The 22,988-nt window shown below is 37.5% G+C and overlaps 1 protein-coding gene across 1 annotated transcript in view; it reads right to left on the bottom strand.

Annotated features, from left to right (window-relative positions):
• LOC124162764 (flocculation protein FLO11-like) overlaps positions 1-3,455 on the bottom strand; it is a 48,715-nt gene extending 45,260 nt beyond the window's left edge. The window contains exon 1 of the mRNA XM_046539400.1: positions 2,966-3,455. Coding sequence (XP_046395356.1) covers positions 2,966-2,977 — 12 coding nt within the window. The 5' untranslated portion in view covers positions 2,978-3,455. The remainder of the gene's footprint in view (positions 1-2,965) is intronic.
• Between the last annotated feature and the right edge of the window lie 19,533 nt (positions 3,456-22,988).

Genomic DNA, 22,988 nt, shown 5'->3' with positions numbered 1-22,988 from the left:
ATCTTCGTGAGTGTGATAAATTCCCTGCTAATTGTTTAACTATGCCGCAAATTTCAATTCGTAAGGTTAATAATGCCGTCGAGCATTTGAAGAAAGGTAAAAAAATTGCTCTGTAAGTGTAATTTACCTTAACGTTAGAGAGTTGTGAGAGTAATTGACCAAATGGCGACAGTAAGGAGAAACTTGACCGTGATTATGCTAATTCTCTTATTACTTTCGTAGGTCATCTTCATTTATTGAAAGTACAGCAGGGAATATCACATCGTTGAAAAGTTCCCCGCAAGCATACATTTTTATTCCTAGAATTGCATGGGTGTTGGATATCTACTTCCAATCATTAAAGAATGGAAATTGTTAATTGGTCAAATAAAGGGAGCATGTTACCGTTGTAGGAGAGAATGTTTGCATCCTATGATATTAATGCTAGGTTCACCTATTTTAGTGTGGTTTGGGCTATGGTGATTATGATGATGAAAGTTTTCCAAATATTCAATACAATAATTAAGCGTTTATTTGGGAAGCGAGGTGGCCCAGTGGGTAAAGCGTTGGGCCACTGATCGAGGGTACTCGGTTCAAATCCCGGGGGAAGTCTTCGGGCACCCTGAATAAAATCCTCGAAGTGCGAGGTGGCACAGGGAAAGGAAGTGCCACCTTCCTCCAAACCCGAATGCGTGAATTCAAAAACCTGTGCCTCATCTGGGGTGAGTTCTACCCTCACCTACCCTAGGGTTGAGTCACTGAGTAAGTGAAGAGTTCAATTCATTTTTTAGTTTTTGGGCATCATTTGGTGATTGCATCGCAAAACTTCATGTTTAACTGGTGAAATTGCCTTGCAATGAAATGTAGGTGTCTTCGTATTTTATTTACTTGAAATTAAAAGCAATTTTTTATTTCAGCTGCTAAGCTGAACACTAATTTTTACTTAAAAAATATATTTTCTGGATGGGTATTTGTATAAATAATTTAAAATCTTCACGAAAATCTGCTGACAATTAACGAATAATGTCCAATATTTGAATTGCATATATCTTGATCGTATCAGCATTTTTTCGCAATAAAATTCCTTAGAGATTTACTCGTTTTGTATGCCGTCTTTTTCCATTACTTTGCAAGCATTACAAGCAACGAGTACGTAAAAATATTGAGAAAGTTTAATAATCTCTTTCACAAAACCAGGTTGAGTCTCTAGCTCTAATTTTATACGTAAATTTAGAGCAAAATTTCCATAAGAGTTACAAGAAATTTAATTCCCTCATCAAAACCGATGTGCGATATTTTTGTGGAACAGTATTTTATACTTCGATCTCATAATAAGACAATTTTTTCTAGAGAAAAATCATGCGTACTTCCTATTTCGTATTCCTTTGCTTCCACTTTAAATATTTGCGAAGATGTTTCTTATAAATAAGTCATTAATAATAAAACTCGCTTATAAGTAATTCCAGGGGATCATCGCTCTATTTTGCTATAAACGGAATTTCGTCATATCCTTAATAAAGGATTTTGCTATATTCACCACATGATTGCCGGCTAATATTCCGTAAACCGCCTTTCCTCTAGCAACAAGTGCGTAACAATAGCCCAAGGGACCAAAGAATAGTTCGTAATTGCGAGGATTTTGTATTATCCGTGCTCATTACATGCGGGAAAATTAACATTGACCATCAAATAAAAATCCTTAGGGCAGGGAGTAAACCTCGTTATTGGCGGAATTTCGTTACATGCATGATCGTTAAAAGCGAGTTTTACTGTATTTCATAAACAATGGTTGTTGTAAAATATATGCCATTCTTTTCTGGGTGGCATTTAAAAATGTAAAAACGTTATCATTCACGTCATAAATTTACTCATAGCTGAGACTGTGGAATTGGAATTATTTCAAATCTAGTCCAATAGGATATGATTTAAGCATGCTCAAAATCGAATAGTGTCTCCGATGCCGTCTTTGGCGAAGAGCGATGGGACTAGTTAGCCGTGCGAAATGGTGAATTGGGCGCACGAGTCGTGAGATCTCGGAGCGATAGCGGGGATGAATGGTCGTGCGAACCGGGTAAAAGAAAGGAAACCACAAGATTCGTGCTTCTCACTTTAGCTCCTGATATAAACTTAGAATTCTCGCTTTACATTTAGCGGAAGGAAACCTCAATACTCTGAATCAGTCGCTATAAAAATCGTTGGAATTTGTTTTTGTGTCACAAGAAAAATGTACTAAAATCGACCTAGTAATCGGCTTAGTAATGGAGAAATTAATATTCTGTCGGTGGCTGCTGTATGAAGTTTTTTCTGACAGGTTATGAATTACTACCTATGCCTTCATTTTTATCAAATCTGTATATGTAGCTTTATCTGTAATGTAGTTTATTCTTCCGATCTTTATTAGTAATATATATCGAACTTTAGGTATATTTATATCATTAATAAGTCAATATTTCCGTAACTATGTAAAATAAATTACGTATCGACACTCATAGTGGGTACTGGGTATAACTTTTATTTAGCACCTGTTTTCTTTTAAATTAGCCAAGGACTAACCATATTTATTAAATAAAACGGACTAGTATTTAATAAATTTATCTCGCGCATAGGCTGCGCTGCATTTCATTTTTAACTAAGCTATTCTCAAGTTACTATCGTTCCGAAAATAATTTTATTGGATCGTATTTATTCCGTGGTACAGCATAAACAGTACACTATTTGCTGAAAATAATCCTAAACGCATCTATTTTTATCGCACCTGCCCTATCATTTCCTGATATCCATGTACGATTTAATTCATAGTTTACCGAATCTAAGTAAAATAGTTCAATATCGTTCTTTTTCCTTGAGTCCACATGCTTTGAATGTCATTTCATTCATCAAAAATCGTCCAGTCTCTCCCTCACGCATTAGTCATTAGGTAGGGAGTGTTTTGATTAAAACTAGGTGGAAAACTTTTTATTTCCGCTTATGAAAAAAATCCACTCACCTTGACTTTCATCCTGATTTCTTTCCGATGACTTCAGCTCCTCCACGATGAATGTCAGTCCTTCGGAAAAACCTTAGCGCCGGAGGCGACGCATCGCCACCTTTCTGTTCCTGGCGGTCGGATCGGGACACCAAACTTCTCGATCACTCCTGTCAAGTCCTCCTTCGCTTTGTACAACAATAACACCGAGTGGGAGGGGGAATAAAGTCACCAGGTTTAGAGTTTTGTCCTTGTAAACACTATTGTCCAAGACCACTGTCCAGCTGTCGTCGGAAGTAAACAAGCGGACTTTTCCAAACTTTTTGTATGCACACTTTTTTATTATTTTTTTTCAATCGACGCGCAGAGCACCGCAGTCCTATGTCAAGTCTTCCTGCTTGTTGCCGCCAGCGCGGACCCCGTGAGAAGTGCGTTGTTTTCCCGCGCGAGTCGTCCAACTTCCTCCTCGGAGCACGGCGTCGTCCGCTTTCGTTACCCGCACGAAGTGAAATAGTCTGTCGGAATGGAGTGGGTAAGGCATTTATACCGCTGACCCATTTCGGCGGAAGACTTCAACCCGGCATCTCCGCTTCATTCTCTCATACCTTCGCGCCCTCTACCCCCCTCTCTCCACCCTCCCCCATCCCACTTTAACGCCCGTAAAACATTGTCCACTCACCCTCCTCCTCGCCGGTGAATCTTCACCCTCACCCCTCCCGCCCTCACTTCGCTCTCACTTCGTGCGGGCAGGTATACGGTTAAGATGGTTCGGTGGTGAGGTAGGATCAGAACCAAACTCGTCTTCCTCAAAACTCTCCCTCTCTTTACCACCATATCCACCCCTTTTTCTTCTTCTCCTCTCCTCTTATTTTATTGCCCACAAACTTTTTTCTCTCTTCTTCACCTCACTTACTCTTTCTTCTTTCCCAATCGGTCCCCATCTTGCCCTCCTAAGCATCCAGGTGTTCACCACCGGCTAGTATTTCAACGCCCGACGATGAAGGTACGCCTCCGGAAGCAGCCGTGGTATTTAACTCTATTTTTAGAGAATATTTCATGCGATGTAATGAGACGATGTTCGATAGGTCTGAACCTGCGTGGGTCTCACAAATATTTCGATTGGAGATACGGGGGAGAAGTCTAAATTATTCAGTAATTTAGCCGTGGTATTTAACTCTTTCTTTATAGACGTTTTCATGCGATGTAATGAGATGATGTTGGACATGCCTGAGCCTGCGTGGGTCTCACAAATATTTCGATTGTAGATACCGGGGAGAATTCTAAATTATTCAGTAATTTAGCCGTGTTATTTAACTCTTTCTTTATAGAAGTTTTCATGTGATGTAATGAGACGACGGTGGGTAGGTCTGAACCTACCTAAGTATCACCAACATTCCAATTCGGGGGTGCTGCAAGGAATTCTGTGTTATTCAGTGATTTAAGATGTGCATTTCAACGCCCGATGAAATAGATTCACCTCTGGAACCAGCCGTGGTATTTAAATCTTTTTTTTAGAAAAAGTTTCATGTAATATAATGGGACGATGTTGGAGAGGTTAGAACCTGCGTAGGTATTGTAAACGCTTCGATTTAGAGGTGCCAGGAGGAATTCTGTGTTAATCAGTTATATTAAATGCATATTTCATCACCCGACGAATCACGTTCGTGTCCGTAAGCTGCCGTGATATTCAACTCTTATTTTTAGAGAAGATTTTATGTGATGTGACAATATGATGTTGAAGATGCCTAAACCTGCGTAGGTGTCGCAAATATTTCGACTCGTGGATACCGGGAAGAATTCTGTGCTATTAAGTAATATAAAATGAGTTGTTAAAATATCCTGAGCTGTTAAAATTCAACTCAAGATTCATGCCAGGCACATACACATTTATGTGAAAAAATGCCAAAAATTCATACACATCCAGGACTTTGTTACTCTTTCCATTGTCATGATTCGTAATGAAATAGGTAATTTCTACAGTTAGGCGGCTGATGGAATAAAATTCTAGTGAAGGTTTTTCTGGGTCTCATGCCGTGTAAGGCCCTCCATATCTCCTTCCGATGTTTCAACGGGCAACTCGCCCATCATTCTCAGGGATTCGGGAATCCAATTGGGTTGGATTCATGATCGTCGTATTAATTGGATTCATCGACGTTCTCAGGGATTAAATCTTTGGATTCCTGAATCCCTGAGGACGATGGGCGAGTTGCATACGGAAACGTCGGAAGGAGATATGGAGGACCTTACCCGGTACGTAACCCGAGAAATGTTCACTCCCTTTGCTCGCCGGAAAATATCAGACTTAGCAAAAGTAATTCAAGTTTCAGGATTGGATATTTTCAGAGGGGTGGATGTCATTCGATCATATTTATCTACAAAAGTATCGAAAAAAATCCTTTTGAAGAGAATCCTTAAAGAAATAATGCTTATTCTGAAAGGGCGTCACGAATAAATGGGTTTATGCGCAATGAAAAATAATCTATCTACTGGGTGAATCCCCGGCTCACATTGTTGCTCAATTGTTTTACCTACATATTTACTTACTTCCTCATCGATTGATCCCAATCCGGCCCCTAAGCTTGCCTGTTTTATCCACATGCGTGCACTTGCCAGTATTTCAACGTCCGACTCCCCAGACCAACTCTTTTTTGGGAGAAATTCCATGCGATGTAATGCCTCAATGTTGGAGAGGTTAAGACCTAGGTAGGGACTGATTATGCTCTTTTCAGGCGTGCCAAGCTGCATTATGGTTTTCCAGTGATATAAAATACTGGAGTATTTACAACTCAGTCTGTGCTTATCAATAGAGCGGCCGGGCTTTGCTAAACCATATGCAACGGCATTAGGTATAAAATTGATCCCTTCAAAATTAGTTGCACTCATATGTTATAACAGCGCACTAAGTAAAGATTCTTTTCTTGTAATAGTTCAACAAAGAAAAGCGTAGAAATTTAATTGGAAGCAGAAATTACTGCAAATGAGAACCTTCCATTCTTCGAAATGGAATCTTTCTTGTAATTTTATCCACGAGACCGTTTAAGGTAAATTTAATATTTCCATATAATTTGGGAAGAATTAATACGTTTACTTATACGTTCGCCTATGAAATACAAAATTGTAAAAGGCTACGAAATAAAATGACTCCAAGAGCCACCGTTTCCAAATGGCATTAATCTCAAATCGGAAAGGATCAAATGAATTCCATTTGCCGTTTTAGTGCTACTCCGTGCGCATTAACCGGGAAATATACCCCAAATTCAAAAACACGCTGGAAATCGTGACTGATCTGATAACCATAGTCCGTAACGTATCCATTTAGCGAAGAGAGATAAAATATAGCGTTTTATTTGCTTGAGTATATTTCATATATCCATTCCTTCTTTGAAAAAGTAGTGAAAGTTAGTCTAAAAAATGCTACCTTGCATCAGTTTAAATTGTTCATGTAATAAATGCTTCAACCAAGCCTCGAAGAAATACTGTTTTCAGAGAAAGTATACCATAAAGAATAATATAAACCATCCATTCAAAAGTATCAACCGAATGGGTATTTTGTGGGCTCACAACATAAGTCATGTCCATTACCTACTAGATTGGTCCCTATTTTGTCTTGACGCATTCAGAATAACCCCTCGCAAGCCCATCCGCGAGTATTTCAACGCCCGACGTAGCAGGTTTGCTTCCGGAAGGAGGCGTGGCTACTAACTCTTTTTGGGATATTTCGTGTCATGCAATACGACGATGTTGGAGAGGTCAGGACACGTTTAGGTGTCGAAAATATGCCTATTTGGACTTATCGAGTGGAATTTTGGTTTTTCTAGTGATGTAAAAAGCTGAGATATTCTACACTCGCGATATGTGCCACGAAAAATTGTTAGGAAAAACGACAAAATTTTATAGATGCTCTTTAATATCTGATTTGATCAATATATTTCGTAATCAGCTAACTGGTTAAATGCAGCAGTCGAAAATAAAATATTGCTGGTTGCATTGTTCAGGAAGGCTCATAGAGGAGGATATAATTCTTGAATTTCATTTTTAATTGGGTAAGAGAACTCTAAAAGACAATATTTTATCCATTCATATCGTATGTTTTCATTAATTACGTCTATCTTCGTACAATAAATGTATATATACATTTATTTTATATATACTAGGCATCAAAGAAATATTGCTTAATTCGAAAGCACGCCGTGAATGAAGTGGCAAATTCCCAGTCATAAAGAAACTGACTTACACTGACTTTGTGTCCACCTTGCCCAAACTTAGCTTTTACTGCTTTACCCTGCCTGTTCCTTCAATTGTCTTAACGCATCCAAATGTTCCCCTCGCGCCCTCCCGGGAGTATTATCGCCTGGGGAAGATGTTTGCTTTTAGAAATGGGTAGGGTAACTCTTTTCTGAGTAAAGGTTTCATGTGATTTCATTCGACATTCTGAGAGAGTTCAGCAGGGCGGTGTCAAGCATATTGATATTCGCGTTTTCATTGTGGCATTCAGGTTTTTAGTTTCGTGAAACGCTATTGGACCCTAGTGTGAATATAGAAGTCGAGCCCTAGGACCAGTTAGAAAATGAAAATACATGGTGAATATTAAAATTTTAGTTCCATTTCACGTTCCATGATGGTGGTATATTCATTATAATGAACCAAAACCCTCGAATAATAAAAGGGTAGCGTTGAGGTTGATGTGTCGTCGAAAATGTTTGTCAAAGTTTTTTTTTAACGCTTCCTACATCTCCATCCATTTTTTTGCACGTAAATTAACACGTTGACCGCCATGCCGGTCATAATGACCGGAGTCGAGTGGCTCCTGTCACGCCACGCCGGTCATACTGACCGGCCTCCGAGCGAATGTTTCAAGTGGATTTCTGACGCAGGAGTGACCAGAATCTCTTGCTAACGTATGGGCCATGATCGTTGTGGCATCAGGATATAAATATTTATTTTAAAGTAAAGTACAAAATCATATTTAACGTTTTATGATCCGGGAATAGTTAACGGAATGAAAAACACTAATGGCGTCAGAGGACATATCTACTAAAACATCATGGCGGTCAATGTGTTAAGAATTTATAAATTACATCATAGACTTTTCTATCAATGAGTTTTGTATGATTGGATTTTGGCAGTCGTAATGTCATGGAACATGGCCTAATTACGGTGCATAAACGTGATTGCCGTGAACAAAGGTAGGCAAATGAGATTGGAGCACTGAACGGAAAGCACATTTCTGGATAAAATACGATGGATACCAGGGGATGTAAATAGGCTTATAGGATATATGAAAGCTAATGTAAGAAACATATTGAAAGATTTTCTTGAAGAGTTGATTCGTGATAGGCCCTGAAATATAGCTGAGTGCCTATTGGGGAAAAAATACTCACCCCAGCCATTCACCACATAGATGGCTGTTTTTAGTTGTGTAAAATATGAGGATCATTCTGAAGAAATACAGTAAACCTGAGTATAAACTCAAAAATAATGGATATTGTGTCTAAATGGCTCAAAAGATAAGAAACTTTGGGTGGCCCCCTAACGTTTCCCGACCGATTCTGGTCGCTTTTCAAGGAAATCTCAGATTCAGAATCAGAATCCTAGATTTCCTTGAAAAAGCGACTTGCGTCGCGTCGGTCGGGAGACGTTGAGGCTACCCTAAAATTGATACTGCGACATGGCCCAAAAGTTTTTATTTAACATGAAGAGTGCCCGCGAAGGTTTTTAACGAAGACGTGAAAGATAATTATGACGGTTAACGGTAAAGGAGTTACCTATTATATGATGTTAGGGAAAAGAGGTTTAATATTTCGGTTTGCTATAGAACGATTTTCATAGGGCGCAATGCCATCCGAGAATGATGTTTTACTTTAAATAAAGTTGGAAAATATTGTTTTCATCCCAATGCATGGCTTATTTTTATTCCTTTTTTAAATAGTTTTTCAACTTTAAATTTCAATTTTTACTCACCCATTAATTCAAGCTGAAAGTTAGTTTTGATAGGTAGAATTCACTCCGGACTGGGCTAAATGGATGTAAATCTATCTTATTCTGGCTTGCTCTTAAACTTTTAATATCATACATGTCTTCATATTGGTAATTTTCCCAATTCAGCTTTAAATGCCCGGGTAATTTAATAATTTTTGAACATCTTTACTAGAGGGTGGGCACTAGGCCGGCCCTTATTTTTCAGAATTGCGAAAAGTTATGTTTTCCTGGTCTCAAAATGATCCAAATGGTGTTCATATTCACGTGTTAAAATTTGGTTGCTTTAAAATAACGGCAACCCGTGCCCCAAGGGCCCTAAGTACTAAGGACCCTCAATTGAGTTTTTGGGGCCGAAAAAGCACTATTTCTATGTAAAACGTAAAAGTAAAGCCCTTTAGGGCCGATTTTCTGTTTTTTTTTTAACCTTCGCAATTCTGAAAAATAAGGGCCGGCCTAGTGGGCACACATCAACAATTACTTTAGGATCTCCGGCGCATAAGGAGGTTATGTCCTACGTTATTCTCGCCTTTAGGTTAACTTAGACCAACCTAAATGTAGATTAACCTTCAGATTGAATTAATCAGTGAGGGAAGATTAATATGTATTTTTTGGTTTACGCTGAAAAATTATAAAAAAGGACTTAAAAGCAGCAATGCTTTACGATGAAAACGATACCTTCCAGCATTTGTTTTAATGCTATTCAAATTATCATTATTATTGCATTAATTTGATACGAGTCGACCATAAAGTCGGGTGGTAGCAAAAATCAGGAAGTATATTTAGACAAAAATATAAAAATGCAAAGTACCAGCTTGGTTGATAGGTTTGAACACATATAATAACAAAAATACACAAATAAAAATATATAAAAAACACAAAATATAAAATACTATGGACAAAAAAAATTGAAAAAGCCTCAAAAACTATTTTTTACACAATACATGTCCCCATGTACAAAAAAATGATGAATGAAATTTTATTAAAATAAAAAATACATTCGCGAATGAAATTTGGATCGGCCCTGAAATACAATGGAATTTAGTATAATTATGTGTTCGAAAAACGTGCGTGTACTACCCTTCCCTCATCACCGCATTCTTGTTCCTCCCATACATTATAACGCCTGAAAATTCTCTCCCTCTCCTTTCACTTTCGTCAAACCTTCGAACTCTGCCTCCACCTCTTATCCCCTCCCCTCATCCGTGCTCAGGAGCACGGATAATGCCCAAGGCGAGCGTCCAGACTGCATCAATTCCGGAGGAACCTTGACTGTGAAACCGTATAATTCTTCACACCTCTTCCTAGGAGGAAACGTTCCACTTGCATCTAGTCGATTAGTCTATCCGGTCGTCGTACATCCATTTTCTTTATGTTCTCAATTGACGAGTGAAATAGAAAGAAAAAAATGACACAATATCTCTGCCATGACAGTCGGTTAACCCTTTATAGTCCAATGTTGCTTCTAAGCAATATCAAAAATGTGTAAATTTTCTGCTCAGTTTAGGAAATATATAAACTACGTATTATTTTGTGATGTAAACTGCAATGACGAGGTATTTAGCTGCCACGATGATGGTGATTGAGAGCAAAATTTTCAAGTTTTCATATTGAAAAAGGTTGAAATTTGATTTCTCCCAGAAGCAGCTCTGGGTTAGAAAGGGTTAAACGGCGCAAGGGAATTCGGTTAGCATAAAAAAGCCGCCCTGTAATATATGTAAGATTAAATATTCGTATCCTATGTTTAAACAACAGTTCACTTTTACATTCATAGTGAACTTTGGGTCTCAGCAGAACAAAATGCTTATTTGACGTAATATTGTCTTATTTGATAACACGGTGCAGAATGTGATGTACATTAGTTATTTTGAAGACGAAGATTGCATTGGCTAATATTCCAATCGGTGCAAGATTTTGTATTGGAATTAACATTTTTCTTGAATGAAATTCGTCCCCTTTGTTTTTTTCGTTTGGTAAAGTAGGTAATTGCGGAAGCGTGAACGTAATTTTGTGTACACGATTTGCCTATAACCTTTCATGTTAGAATCTATCACTGCGGATTAATGTGACGTCTAAGTTATGTGTGTATGTAATTTATGAAATAAAAATTGAGGTTTCGTATCCTCATCCTAAAGAAATATTATAATATCAATCCTCGCCGTAACAAATTCCAACAATGACGCCTAAATTGCATATAAAATTCATATGTGATTTAGTCGTCACCTAAACCAACGCTTATGATAACGATACACGTTCTTGTGGTATGGTGACTATCATTTAAGCATCTAATAATCATCATAGTAATTTTTCAGATGTCAATTGAGTTTATATTTTAAAAACGCTATTAATCTGTGTTTAATTTTATTTAATCAGACTAAGTTATTTTTTATTAGTCGCTGCAAGTAAAAAAGTACAGTACAAACAAAGCGCCATTGTTGAACTTCGCTTCTTGAAATCTCATACAATTAAACAGCTTTGCTACATACCTTTCATAGGTGTCTAACTTTATTTTTCCATCCCTAAAAAGGTACTTCCCCGAGTCAAGCCTGATTCTTCCATCCCTTGAGCTCGGGCGCATGCCTCTGTCGTAGCGAGGACCGGTACCTCACTCCAGGGGTTCTGGTATCGTGCGGCGTCCGAGGTTTGGGCTGTATGGAGAGGAAAAGGAAGCCAGGGTCTTTCATTCATCTCGAAAGCATCTGTAGACTTAAGCTATTGTTGGTATGTCTGTCATTGTTGGAATTTGTTACAGTCAGGTTTGATATCATCATCTTTCTTAAAGTCACCGATTTTGATTAAAAAAGACGATTTTTAAATTTTATTTTGCGGTCGTTTGGGAAATCAAAGAGTTTCAAAACTAAGTTATCTAATTTAGTGTTGGAGAAGTTAACCATAAATGGCTTAGAATTCAAATAAATGTAAAAAAGCGAGTTACATTCTAAAAATCTCTGTCTAAAAATCTGTTAGTTATCTTAGGAAGCGTATTTAGAGAAACATCTTGGAAATAAGTCGAGGAATTCCCTTTCATCCTATTGTAATGCCATTGTGTTTAGTTAATCTATTTTAAGATGAAGCATTCCTCAATGATTTGAAAAATTGATGGATAAATCACTAGGGGAAGACCAAGGGATAAGTACGTAGTACATGTGGAGAAGTATACGGGAAAGAAGAGTATCTGGAGGGTATTCTTCACTTGGATACGAAGATTCTTAAAAACCTTTTTGTACGTTAATACAGTCATATATGTAACGGATGTTGGCCAATGAATGAAAAGGAAGGCGTCGTATGTATTAATAATGACAGGTCATTCAGAAGAAATAATTTACCCGTTTAACTTTGAGTAAGCTCTCTATTTTGATAGGAAAAAATTATTACGCTGATTTTTTACTGCGATCGTTCCATACTTACTTAACATACACACTTACTTATACATACTTATACACATACTTATTATACATCCAACTGTATAATAAACATTTCAAACTTACAGTATATCTATAACTGCGCCGATATAAAATTATCATCCAATGATGACGCTAAAAAGCTGTTGCAGGTATATGTTAATGAGTAAGATTTGTAAATGTATGCATTTATATAATATTCATTGGCGGGTTAAAAATTTTATCATTCCATCATATAGCAAATTTATTAATTCATCCACTCATTAACTTTGAAAATTAAAATAAGTTCATTGTGGAAGAAAATTCATAAGAAGAGTCGGATTGACCATAAAGCTTCAGAATGAAATAAATACTTTCAATTTTTCATGATTGGAAAATGTATTACGGCCTAGGTTTCAATGTTCGGTGATGCAGAAATATTGGATCCTTGAAGATGATGAAGTGACATTGAAACCCAGAACGTAATAAATTGTATAATCTAGGATAATTGGAAGTATTTATTTCAATATGGAAAAATTCCTCTCCAACACGCTTGATGAATCTTCGGACTTTATCCATAAAGCTTCGCATCATTGCCCTTTCCCACAACTCTATCTTAACCTTTCGTTAGGCGCAATATTGGAATTGCAGAGTTCAGGCGCAATGTGCCTGACAGGTACAGATGTGAAAAACATTATTAACACTTAGCTTGGCTCAGTGGTACACCTTTAAAGTTTAAAGCACCATTTTTAGTGTAAACGAACACTTAAATTATGTCTCATTTGCTACGCATAAACCCCTTTACAACCGTCATACGGGTCGATTCAGCAAGGTGCGATTTAATGTGCTCTTTAGGCTATAAAGTATAATGATACGTAATGTATTTTAGCATGTGAATTCTATTAGATCAGTGTTTTTTTATTTTGCTAGCTTATTTAGATGATAATGATTTTATTTTGCTTTATTGTGTCATTATTTTGCTTAACTATGCTAAATATTCCACCACTGATCTGTCGGCATGAATTCGGAAAGCAAAAGGCTGCATATGGCGTGTCAAAACAAACAGCTGCAATGCGCGACAAAGGTCTATGCCGCCTAGTGGCAGGAAGAAATGAAAAAAACACTTGCGCTGTGCCCGCCACATCCATTGCACCCGACGGAAGGTTAACTCCAGAGATGGTTTCCCTTCAATCGTTCAGGTTCGGACATTTTTTTCCACCTTACATCCCCGCGCTGTGTCGCGTTGGAGGGGCTAAAGACTCACCAGGGTGATGAGGTTGGAGGTCTCGGACGTCCCTCGCGCTAGACCTGTCTGGGTGAGTGGAGGAGGTGGTTTGGTCATGCCGCGAAGGAGGGTGAGAGGAAAGAAGGTAGGAAAAAGAGGAGAGAATGTCTTCCGGTCTAGATAGGACGTCATTCCTCAAGTTATTATAACTCTGGGGATAACTTTTTTTTGGTCTGCCTCTCTTCCACGCTCCTCTGTCTTTCTCTCATTCCACTTCGCTGCCCTCTTCCTATGCGGTCTCTTCTCTTTTTACAAACTCCCTCGCGTTCTGTGGGAAACTTTTTAAGTCGTCTCCCCTCTTAGATTCCCTGGCTGTTTCTCTTCATCCTTAACTTTATGCGTCTTCCACGTAGTATTTCCTTTTATTCGTTTCCTCGGCTTTCGAGGTTGTCGTGGGACCGTCTGTCTGGGAGAGAGTTTTTTTTTCCTTAAAGGGTATCGCATGGTCTCTCGTTGGAACGCATTTTTCTATCGCTTTTTTTTTCACTTCTTTTCCACCTACCTTCCAACACTCTCACTCTCTTCCACAAGGTTTTAAGGATTGAGTATTTAAAAGCCTTCTCACCCTTTTTTTTTAAATCTTTTTTGTTATCTTGGTCGGAGCATCGTGCCTGAATATATGTATCCCCCTACGTGGTAGGTCTATAAAATTATTTCTTTACGACCCTTGAAGGCTCGTTGCTGTAAAAAAAATCAGGAGATTGGTGTTCGCGCCGAATTTGTATCGCTCTCTTATTTTTATATCTCCTCTGAGCTATTTCCTTAAAGAGATACTAAGCGTAAAAATTTATGAGTTTTGGTGTGGTTCCAAGGGTCCCTCAGTATCAAAGGAAACGCGTGTTCTGTAGGGTCGGACGAAGGATTCCGTCCTTTTTGAACGAGATCAGAATGGGCCCTTAAAGTGGGAGTTACCCGTAGCCACTTGCCCTGGAACTGTTCTATGAACATTGATGGTCTGGTCAGTACATACTTCATACAATTTGAAGTCGAGTAAAGATGCACAGGAATGACATTTAGTGCTGCCTCTTCCAATTACTGCCATATTCCTAAAGAATCAAGAAGCAATACAGATGTTCTGGAAGGGTGTAAGTATTCAGTTTAATATAGAGAAGTACGAAATCCAGAGGTTTTGATGTGAAGACGTAGAGCATAAAAATCGTAAATGAAATAACGTGTAGAGAGGCGAGGAAAAATGCTTGTAACACGATTGAGTTTTCAAGTCCTTGAGGAAAACATAAAAGTGAGGAAAATGCTATAAAGGGAATTTTTGGTGTGTTGAATTCATTGTCGGAACGAACGCAGGCATTTGTTGGAAGGATGTAAGTGTTCAGTCTAATATAGGGAGTAAAAAAACTGTAGGATTAGAAATGAAGATGTAGAGCGAAAAACGTACATGAAATGACGTTTAGAGAAGTGAGAAAAAAATGTTGTTAACACGGTTTAGCCGTATTCAACTCCTAGAGCAGAACATAAAAATGAGAAATATGCAATAAAGGGATTTTTTCGTGCACTGAAGGAAATGTCGGAAGAAAAAAGAAGGCATTCGTTGGAAGGGTAAGTAGTTTTCAGTTTAATATAGAGAATTACGAAAACCGGAACATTTGAAATAAAGACGTAGAGAAAAAAACATACATTAAATGTCGCTGAGAGATGCGAGCAAAAACGGTAGTAACTCGATGGAGCCGTAACTTGAGGTAAACATAAAAAATGAGAAATATGCTATTAAAGGATTTTTTGTTGTGCAGAAGACAGTGTCCGAAGAAAAAGCAGACATTTTTAATACGAAGTAGACGGAGAGAAAGAGGTGGTTCCGTAGTGTTTCTTGATATGGAAATAGAAAAGAGAATTAATGATTTTGCGAGGACAATCTCAGTTATTGCCGTTCATTGATTTGATGTCATTCCATTTTTAATTTGTTTTTCATGTTTTACTCAAAAATCCTTCCCCAAAGCAACCACGACTCTCAATCTTTAGTCAATGTTTCATTTTGAAACTTTTGTAGATTTTCGCTTCTCATAAATTACGTACACATTCTTGAGCTGTTAACACAGCGATTAATTTCTGTGCACTTTCTACTTTGCCGCTGCATGATAACATAATACCCGTGCTCCTTAAGAGCTTTATTAAAAGAAAAAACCTTGCAGGTGGTGATTTTGAGAATATTTGAAATTTATCCTGGTGGCATTTCCTTGGAATCAGAATTTATCATGTCTCTATATATATTGTATATGCTTGTATCTAACCCTCCTAATCGGTTAATATTCCTAAAATGGGTTTGATGCAACTATCAAATTATATTTATAATCAAATAATCTTTTCATTTCTTTCAAACTTAAATTTTTCGATAGGTGGACGAAAACGTGGAAAAATATAAAACTGAATTCCAGGAAAAAAACCTATAAGAATAAAATTAAGGCAATTACATTTTTAGATACCTGCTTGAGTAAATTAGTTTCAAATTCCTGAAGTTCAAGAATAAATGCATGTATAAACTTTTAATTCAAAGAACAGTGAAAATTCTTTACTTTTTGGTCGATTTATAAGTCCCGTTTTTTAACTGTATCCTTCGATTTTGAGAGTCAAGCTGTGTAATTATACTGAAGGCATATTTGTAAGCTCGAGCGTTGAGGTCAAATTCAAATGAGGAACATTATAAAGTAATTAAATTAATTTTTATCAAAACAATTGATCAAAATAAGGCATGGTAATTTTTCACTCAATTTATTTAAGACGACCGGTTTCGTCGCAGAGGCGACATCTTCTTCTTCAGAAAGTTAAGCCCGAAACCATCGAATTTTTATCACTTTAGATTCATAAAATATATAAATATTACTATGAAGTAACAGATAATCCCCGATTTACACGTGAGAAAAACGAAAAATGCCTGCTCGGTGTGAAAAAAAATCGGTATGCTATCCAAAATTACATGTCACACGTCGTTCAGACGCTCCTTTTTTATAATAGCTGTGGTAATGGATAAGATTATCAGTTATTGAGAAAATTCCTAAGAAACCTTTTCATACAAAGCTCCCATCGCTCCTCCCATTCCGAACATCCTGAGGCAAGGGCTGAAATTTACGGCATTATAATATGCCCCGATAGCTTCTCCACATTTTAAATTTAGTTGTTCCCATCCGATGGGAACGGAAAATTTGAAAAGTGACATGAGCGTGGCTACGAAGAAAATCTCAAATTAATGTTGATCATAGGTATTTTTCCTTTTAGGAATACGTGGCTTGAGCAAAGCCACACCACTAATACTAACTTATCTTTGCCATGCAGCATGAAATACTTGCATTATTCGTTGGCTCAGGAGTGATCTCATGGAATCGAATTAACATGATGAAATGTAAAAAACTTTATAATTCTACATAAATTTAATAATGCACGACCAAGGTTTCAACGTGGAACGCTATTAGGTGGTGATGGCGTGTCACGTCAAATCCTAGGTCATACAGTATTACGGTTACGTGGAATTTTGAAGTTTTTTTCCATTTCATTATGAAATACGTTCATACATTATATATCCAAAAAAAAGTCAGGAATAGTGATAACTGAGAGAAATGGTAAAGACATTGGAGTACATTATTAATGTTTCAACAGCATACGATTATTAGTAAATTACTAATTTATCGTTACCCATTGAGTTTTAAAATCAATTCAATTATTTATCGCTTCGTTGTTATAATAACGATGAAGAAATCAAGTATTTCCATTCTATTACCATTAATTAGTTATGAAAGCTCCAAAGATAATTAATTTTGGTGCTTAAATGTTTTATTCTTGCTGCATATACTTCCAGATATGCTAGGACTCAAAAAGATAGCCGTGCTTGCGTGGTCTACAATATCTTGACCTTCAAGAAACGCAAGAGAACCATTTATTCCAGGAATCCTTAGTAATTGATCCAAATTTATGACCCTCCGCCTAATCAGTGAGATGAACCAGTTAGTGCCCTGAAGATTCTTGCCGGGCGCATGCCTGCGGTTATGGACGGCCATTTGTCTGATAACCGCGCCCTCAGTTGGGCCGTCTAGGCGTGAAACATTATCCGGAATTCCAATAGCGAAACCCGTGGAAAAAATCTGAGGTCTGGCTCGCAACAAAAAATTAAACCGACGCGCGATCACACCGACGTTTCATTTTATGGTAGATGAATTATTCTCCGGAATTCTAAAGGAGGGATGGGATATTAAATTATTTTTTTATGTCTAGGCACCGATAGATACCTTCATCTCTTGTTGAACCAAGGCCTTTTTTTGCCTCTTGAAACATGTCTTGTCGAAAGATTTTACACTTGCCCTTTCAGAATACATTTTTAGTCAACTCTAATTAGATAAAAGTAGCTACTGGTTTAAGAATATAAGGACAGACTTAAAATTATCTATTTTTTGATGCGTCTGAACTTTGTCATTTGCTTATAAGGTTATTATATATTTTATAAGAGCATTTTTCATGAAGAATGTAGCCCCGTGATTTTAGGCTATTAATTTATTTCTTGACGCTCCGGCTACTGTGATCTCAGCATTAGAAAGAGAGGAATTAAGTTCAGTTTCGTGGGGTTACTGAGCAGGGTGATTCGCAGATTGATCCACGCGTACCTGCCTTTTCTGCTTTTATATCTTTAAGTTGATTTATTTTCCAGTTATCATATGCTATTTCACATATTATGTTTGCATTAAAATACTTTACTGTCCTTTTAGTGCTCATTTTGGATTATAACGTTGTGCGGAAAATATCTGGGCGAATTTGCCTTTTTTCTCGAGTTTTACTCCATTTTTATTGCGATGTCAACATACAGCAATGTTCCTACATTGCGCTGTTTTATGTCCTTAAAATAGTTAAATAGCTATTATTTTTAGCCTAAATGACTGTAGAATGTAATTTTTATTTACTTTCCAACGTATTTTGGAGCGTGAAGTTAAAGGATCGGGGTATTATACCATTATGTAAAGTAGCCGGTAACAGTTAGTACAGCATTTTTAATGTTGATGAATTCTTTTCGGGTTCCCCTCCGGTTGGGGATTAATCGAGAAGAATAGACCGCATTAATCGATAGAAATCCCGAGAAAATTTTCGATAACCAACGTAACAAAGCAACTTTAATTTTATATTTAAAGTTCAACCGATTGAGTGGTGATATAGTGGAAGTTCAGCATATTGAAATAAAAGCATTTTCCCCAATAAAGAATGCGTTCAACACGTTTCGGCTCACAGACCCATAATCTTGTAAAAGACTCTGAGGGAGCACCATAGAGCCATCACCTGATAGCATTAAATAATTGTGAAAAAATAAAACTGCCTTTTATTTCAATTTATTTTTTGAATGTACCACAAAAAAGGAAATCGCCATGAAAAATATTTGGCTTATCCGGGGTTCGAATTCGGAATTCCCGGTCAGGCATACCACCACGCCATCATGTTAGAGCGAATTATACCTCAATTTAATTTTTTATACGAAAAGTCTTCAATCGCTATTTGGTTGTATCATGGTATAGGATAAATGTATGCCTTTCATTTTTTATGACAGACGGTGAGAAAACCAGAAGAGAACGAATTTGAAGTCGTTGACGTCATAATTACGGAGTTATTATCTATCAACTTTATCTCTCCTCTTCCATCTAGCACTCTCGTTTTTCTCTCATGATCATACATTACTCCTTTATACTCCCAACCTAGCCGTGAATAGTCTTTTTCGTCCATCCCTTACATTTTCCTCCACCTGCACTCCCCAAACCCTGGCCTTAAATCCCTCCACAATTTTTCACCACCAATCCCCTCCCCTACCTTCCCCCGTACCCCTTCCAAGAGAACCCCGCCCCCTTTACCCTTCCCAATGTAGTGATGGAAAAATGTCAGCTTAAATCGATTTTTCGAGCAATCGATTTTTTTATCGAAATGAAAATATCGAATTTTCAACAAAAATCGAAATTTTTACCAAAAGATCTATTAATCGAGAAAAATTCTACGGTACTTTTTTGAAAAATATGCTTGTAAGGTTTGAATAAATTTTTAATCGAGTTAGAAACCTCGATTTTAAAAAAATCGAAATTTTAAGTAAAACATCTTTTAAACGAGAAAAATTGGATCATTTCCATCATTAAAACCATCCCATTTAGATTTGTAATCGAAATAGAAACCTCGACTTATCAACGGAAATCGAAATTTTAACTAAAAAATCTTTTAATCGAGAAAAAATCGAATCGGTTCCATCACTACAAACATCCCATTTCGATATCCATCATCCCCACCCCTTGACTCCAAATTGACTCTACATATTCCAGAAGGTGTACGCAAGCATGTACGACTTTATTCAGTTTTAATAAACATCTTTTTGTACAAAACTGTATTTTTTTAAATACCATCATTTTTTTCGATCAATCGAAATTTGAACTTAAATAGGTTTTTTCGATAAGTCGATCTTTTGGTTTTGATTACAAGATCGATTTTGACCGACGTTTTTCCATCACTACTCCAAGTTAGCTATAATCACCACAGATTATTGAAATGTACTCACACGCTATTGGCCAAGGTCCAGTCAATCAATACTCAGGAGGGGTCATCCAATAACTAAATATGAGGTCATTATGTGTTTTCCGATGGAAATAAATAGAAAATATCTACAAAAGAATTATTTTTCTGTCAGATTTCGATTTTTGTCAAGAAATCGATATTTTCTTTTCTGTTAAACAATCGATTGCTCGACAAATCGATTTTGGCCGGCATCTTTCCATTATTATATCGATTCCACATATCCATATTCCTTCCCCTCCCTTTCCACCGCGGTCCATCTTGACTTTCCGTCTCCCTTATTCCAGGCCGTGAACGCAAGCACGCACGACGTTATTCGTTTTTTTATCATCCCCTCTCTCTCACTCACTCTCAAATCCGGTCCGTTCCGAAGACCCACCCCCGATATCATCCCCCGACCTGCTAGCTCCTCCTTCTCATGGCCTTCCGGCCTCGCCTCCTCGTCGATGCCCTGGAAGCCCTCAGGCCAAGTCCGTCTCGAGGAATTCCTTTGGCGCGGCCGACTCTCTGAGCCTCTTCCCCCCCCCCCCACCTCCCTCCTCGTCTGCACCCCAACCCCTAGAGTATACCCTTGAGTCGCCCACCTTTTTATCCTTCCACCCTCTTCCTCCGCGATGAATCTCTCGTCGACTTCCCGAAAACCGATTTTTCTACTCCTCTAGACTACCCCGGCCATCTCGGCCGAGAAACTCCGGATGCGCTCGGATTGTTTCTTGCTCTCCCCTCAAAGAAAATACTAAAAAAATCATCTAAATGATACTTGAAATGGAAATAAGAAATGAAATTAATCATCAAGAAAAATCAGAACAAAAGGCAAAATGTAAAATCTGCAAAAAAATAATCTTTCTTTTACCAATACGAAATCGCCAATGTTCTCAATTATATATGTAAGTTTCTGTCATCACAAACAACACACTGCCCACACGCAAACAAACACGCAAGCAGATGCGTACAAAAATTATTTTAATGTAAATTGGCTGGTTGTGGTGAATTTGGTTCACAGTTACGGCTGAATATCGCCAGCAGATCACCAAATAATGTGTCTCTCCAAGGATTTCGGGTCGATAGAAGAAATTTTGGTGGGTGAGATGCATTTAAGGCGGTGATTTTTTTCTATCCCTCCAGTTGATAATTAATTTCTGGATCGTACAGAAAATTTTTACGAAAGTCATTTTAACACTTTGCGTGCTATGGGCTTGATGCTCATTCAATTCATTCTTTACCATACACTAATTCCTTGCATCAAAGGTTGTTTGCTACGAAATAACGCAAAAGTATTGGAAAAGGCCAGTACTGGGGTACTGATCTACAGTACCAAGGTCAGCGCGGTAAATGTAATTCGGGCGTGCAATATTGAAGGAACAAAAAGTGTGTTTCATTGCATTTCATAAGCGCCTTGGCCACATGCCTTTGTCGGGTTTGTCCGATTTTTCTTCTCCTCTAGACTGCCTCTGCCATCTCGGCCGAGAAGCCCCTGATGCGTTTCTTATGTATTCTGCTCTTCTCTTGAAGGATTTCGGGTCGATAGAAAAAGTTCCGGTGGGCGAAGTGCATTTAAGGCGTTGAATTTTTTCCATCTCTCCAGTAGACGGTTGTGTCTGGACCATGAAATCATTTTTAACGAAGGTCAGTGTATATGTTATCCGGGAGTTTAATTTTGAAGGAACTAATCTGTGCTCCATATACGGTTGCATTTTATGAGCGCCTACGTCACGCGCCGTTGTCTGGGTGAAGAATCAATTCAAAGGAAAAAAGTGAATGTTATAAAAAAAGTTAAAATGCTACTTTTTTATCTTAAATGACTCTGGAATTGAATTTAAATTTAGTTCATTACGTATTTTGATGAGTGAATTTGAAGGAATCAAATCCTTCTTAAAAAGTGTATAGTTTCAGCACTTCTGCGCCACATTTAGTGCTGGGTGAAACGAAGGCTATCCGATGGATTAGTGCTTAGCAATATCTCTGATAGAGAATTTATTTATCGAACACTGTTATCGAGATCTCATGAGGCTATTTCTATCGTTTCCTATTGAGAAGCCTTTTTTGAATCACTGATGTTGTCTGTAAGCTGTTTCTTATGGAGTAGAGGTTCCGTTGTATAACGAAATAAATATCATCCTCTTCATGCATTGGTTGGGAATAAAAAACTAATAAAAAATATAGTCTCTGCATATTATGGCAGCATATTTCTACCCTCCATGCTATTTAAAGCGTGTAGGAAATAAACAAATTTGTACTAAGCATGAATGCAATTTTTTCAAAAATCACAAAGAAATGAAGTAGCCTACTACCCCATGGGGGTATAGTATGGTAAAAATTCGAGATATATCCACTGTAGGGACACAGCAAATAATATTGGAATCATTGAGCTCAAAACAGAATTTAATCGTGGATTAGCAGTCTTTTGACTTGGCTGAAGAAAGTTCAGAGTAGAAATTGAAATTATTGCTAAGTCTATATTTTGTAGTCTCTATAACAGGGTCTGATGAAGAATTTTTTAACAGAAATATTTTAAAAGTTACAAATCATCGGATAGCCAACGTTGTACATATTACAAGATGTAGTGCAAACATACTGATTAAATGACTAATTAATAATATTTATAGTTAAGATAAAACTATTTTCTATTTTAAGTGCCATTTGGCAGATTAATTGCCAGTGCAGTATTATTGTATGCAAAGAAGAAAAAAACTGAAATCAGCATTTGAATTGATTCGTATGGTCGAAGTTGAGCCCCCACAACCGGGCGGTGTTATAAAGGAAGTCGGTCTGAAGTTAAAGGATGGAAAAGGTTGCTCACAAAAATAGGGGTAAGACGGGCAATAAGACGGCTTTATAGAAGTTGATTGTCCGACGAATTTGTGTGTAAGGG

Source organism: Ischnura elegans, chromosome 7 (assembly GCF_921293095.1).
Source record: "Ischnura elegans chromosome 7, ioIscEleg1.1, whole genome shotgun sequence".
NCBI classification, from domain to species: domain Eukaryota; kingdom Metazoa; phylum Arthropoda; class Insecta; order Odonata; family Coenagrionidae; genus Ischnura; species Ischnura elegans.
The sequence above is the reverse complement of the archived record's forward strand: the minus strand, read 5'-3'. Positions and strand labels throughout refer to the sequence as shown.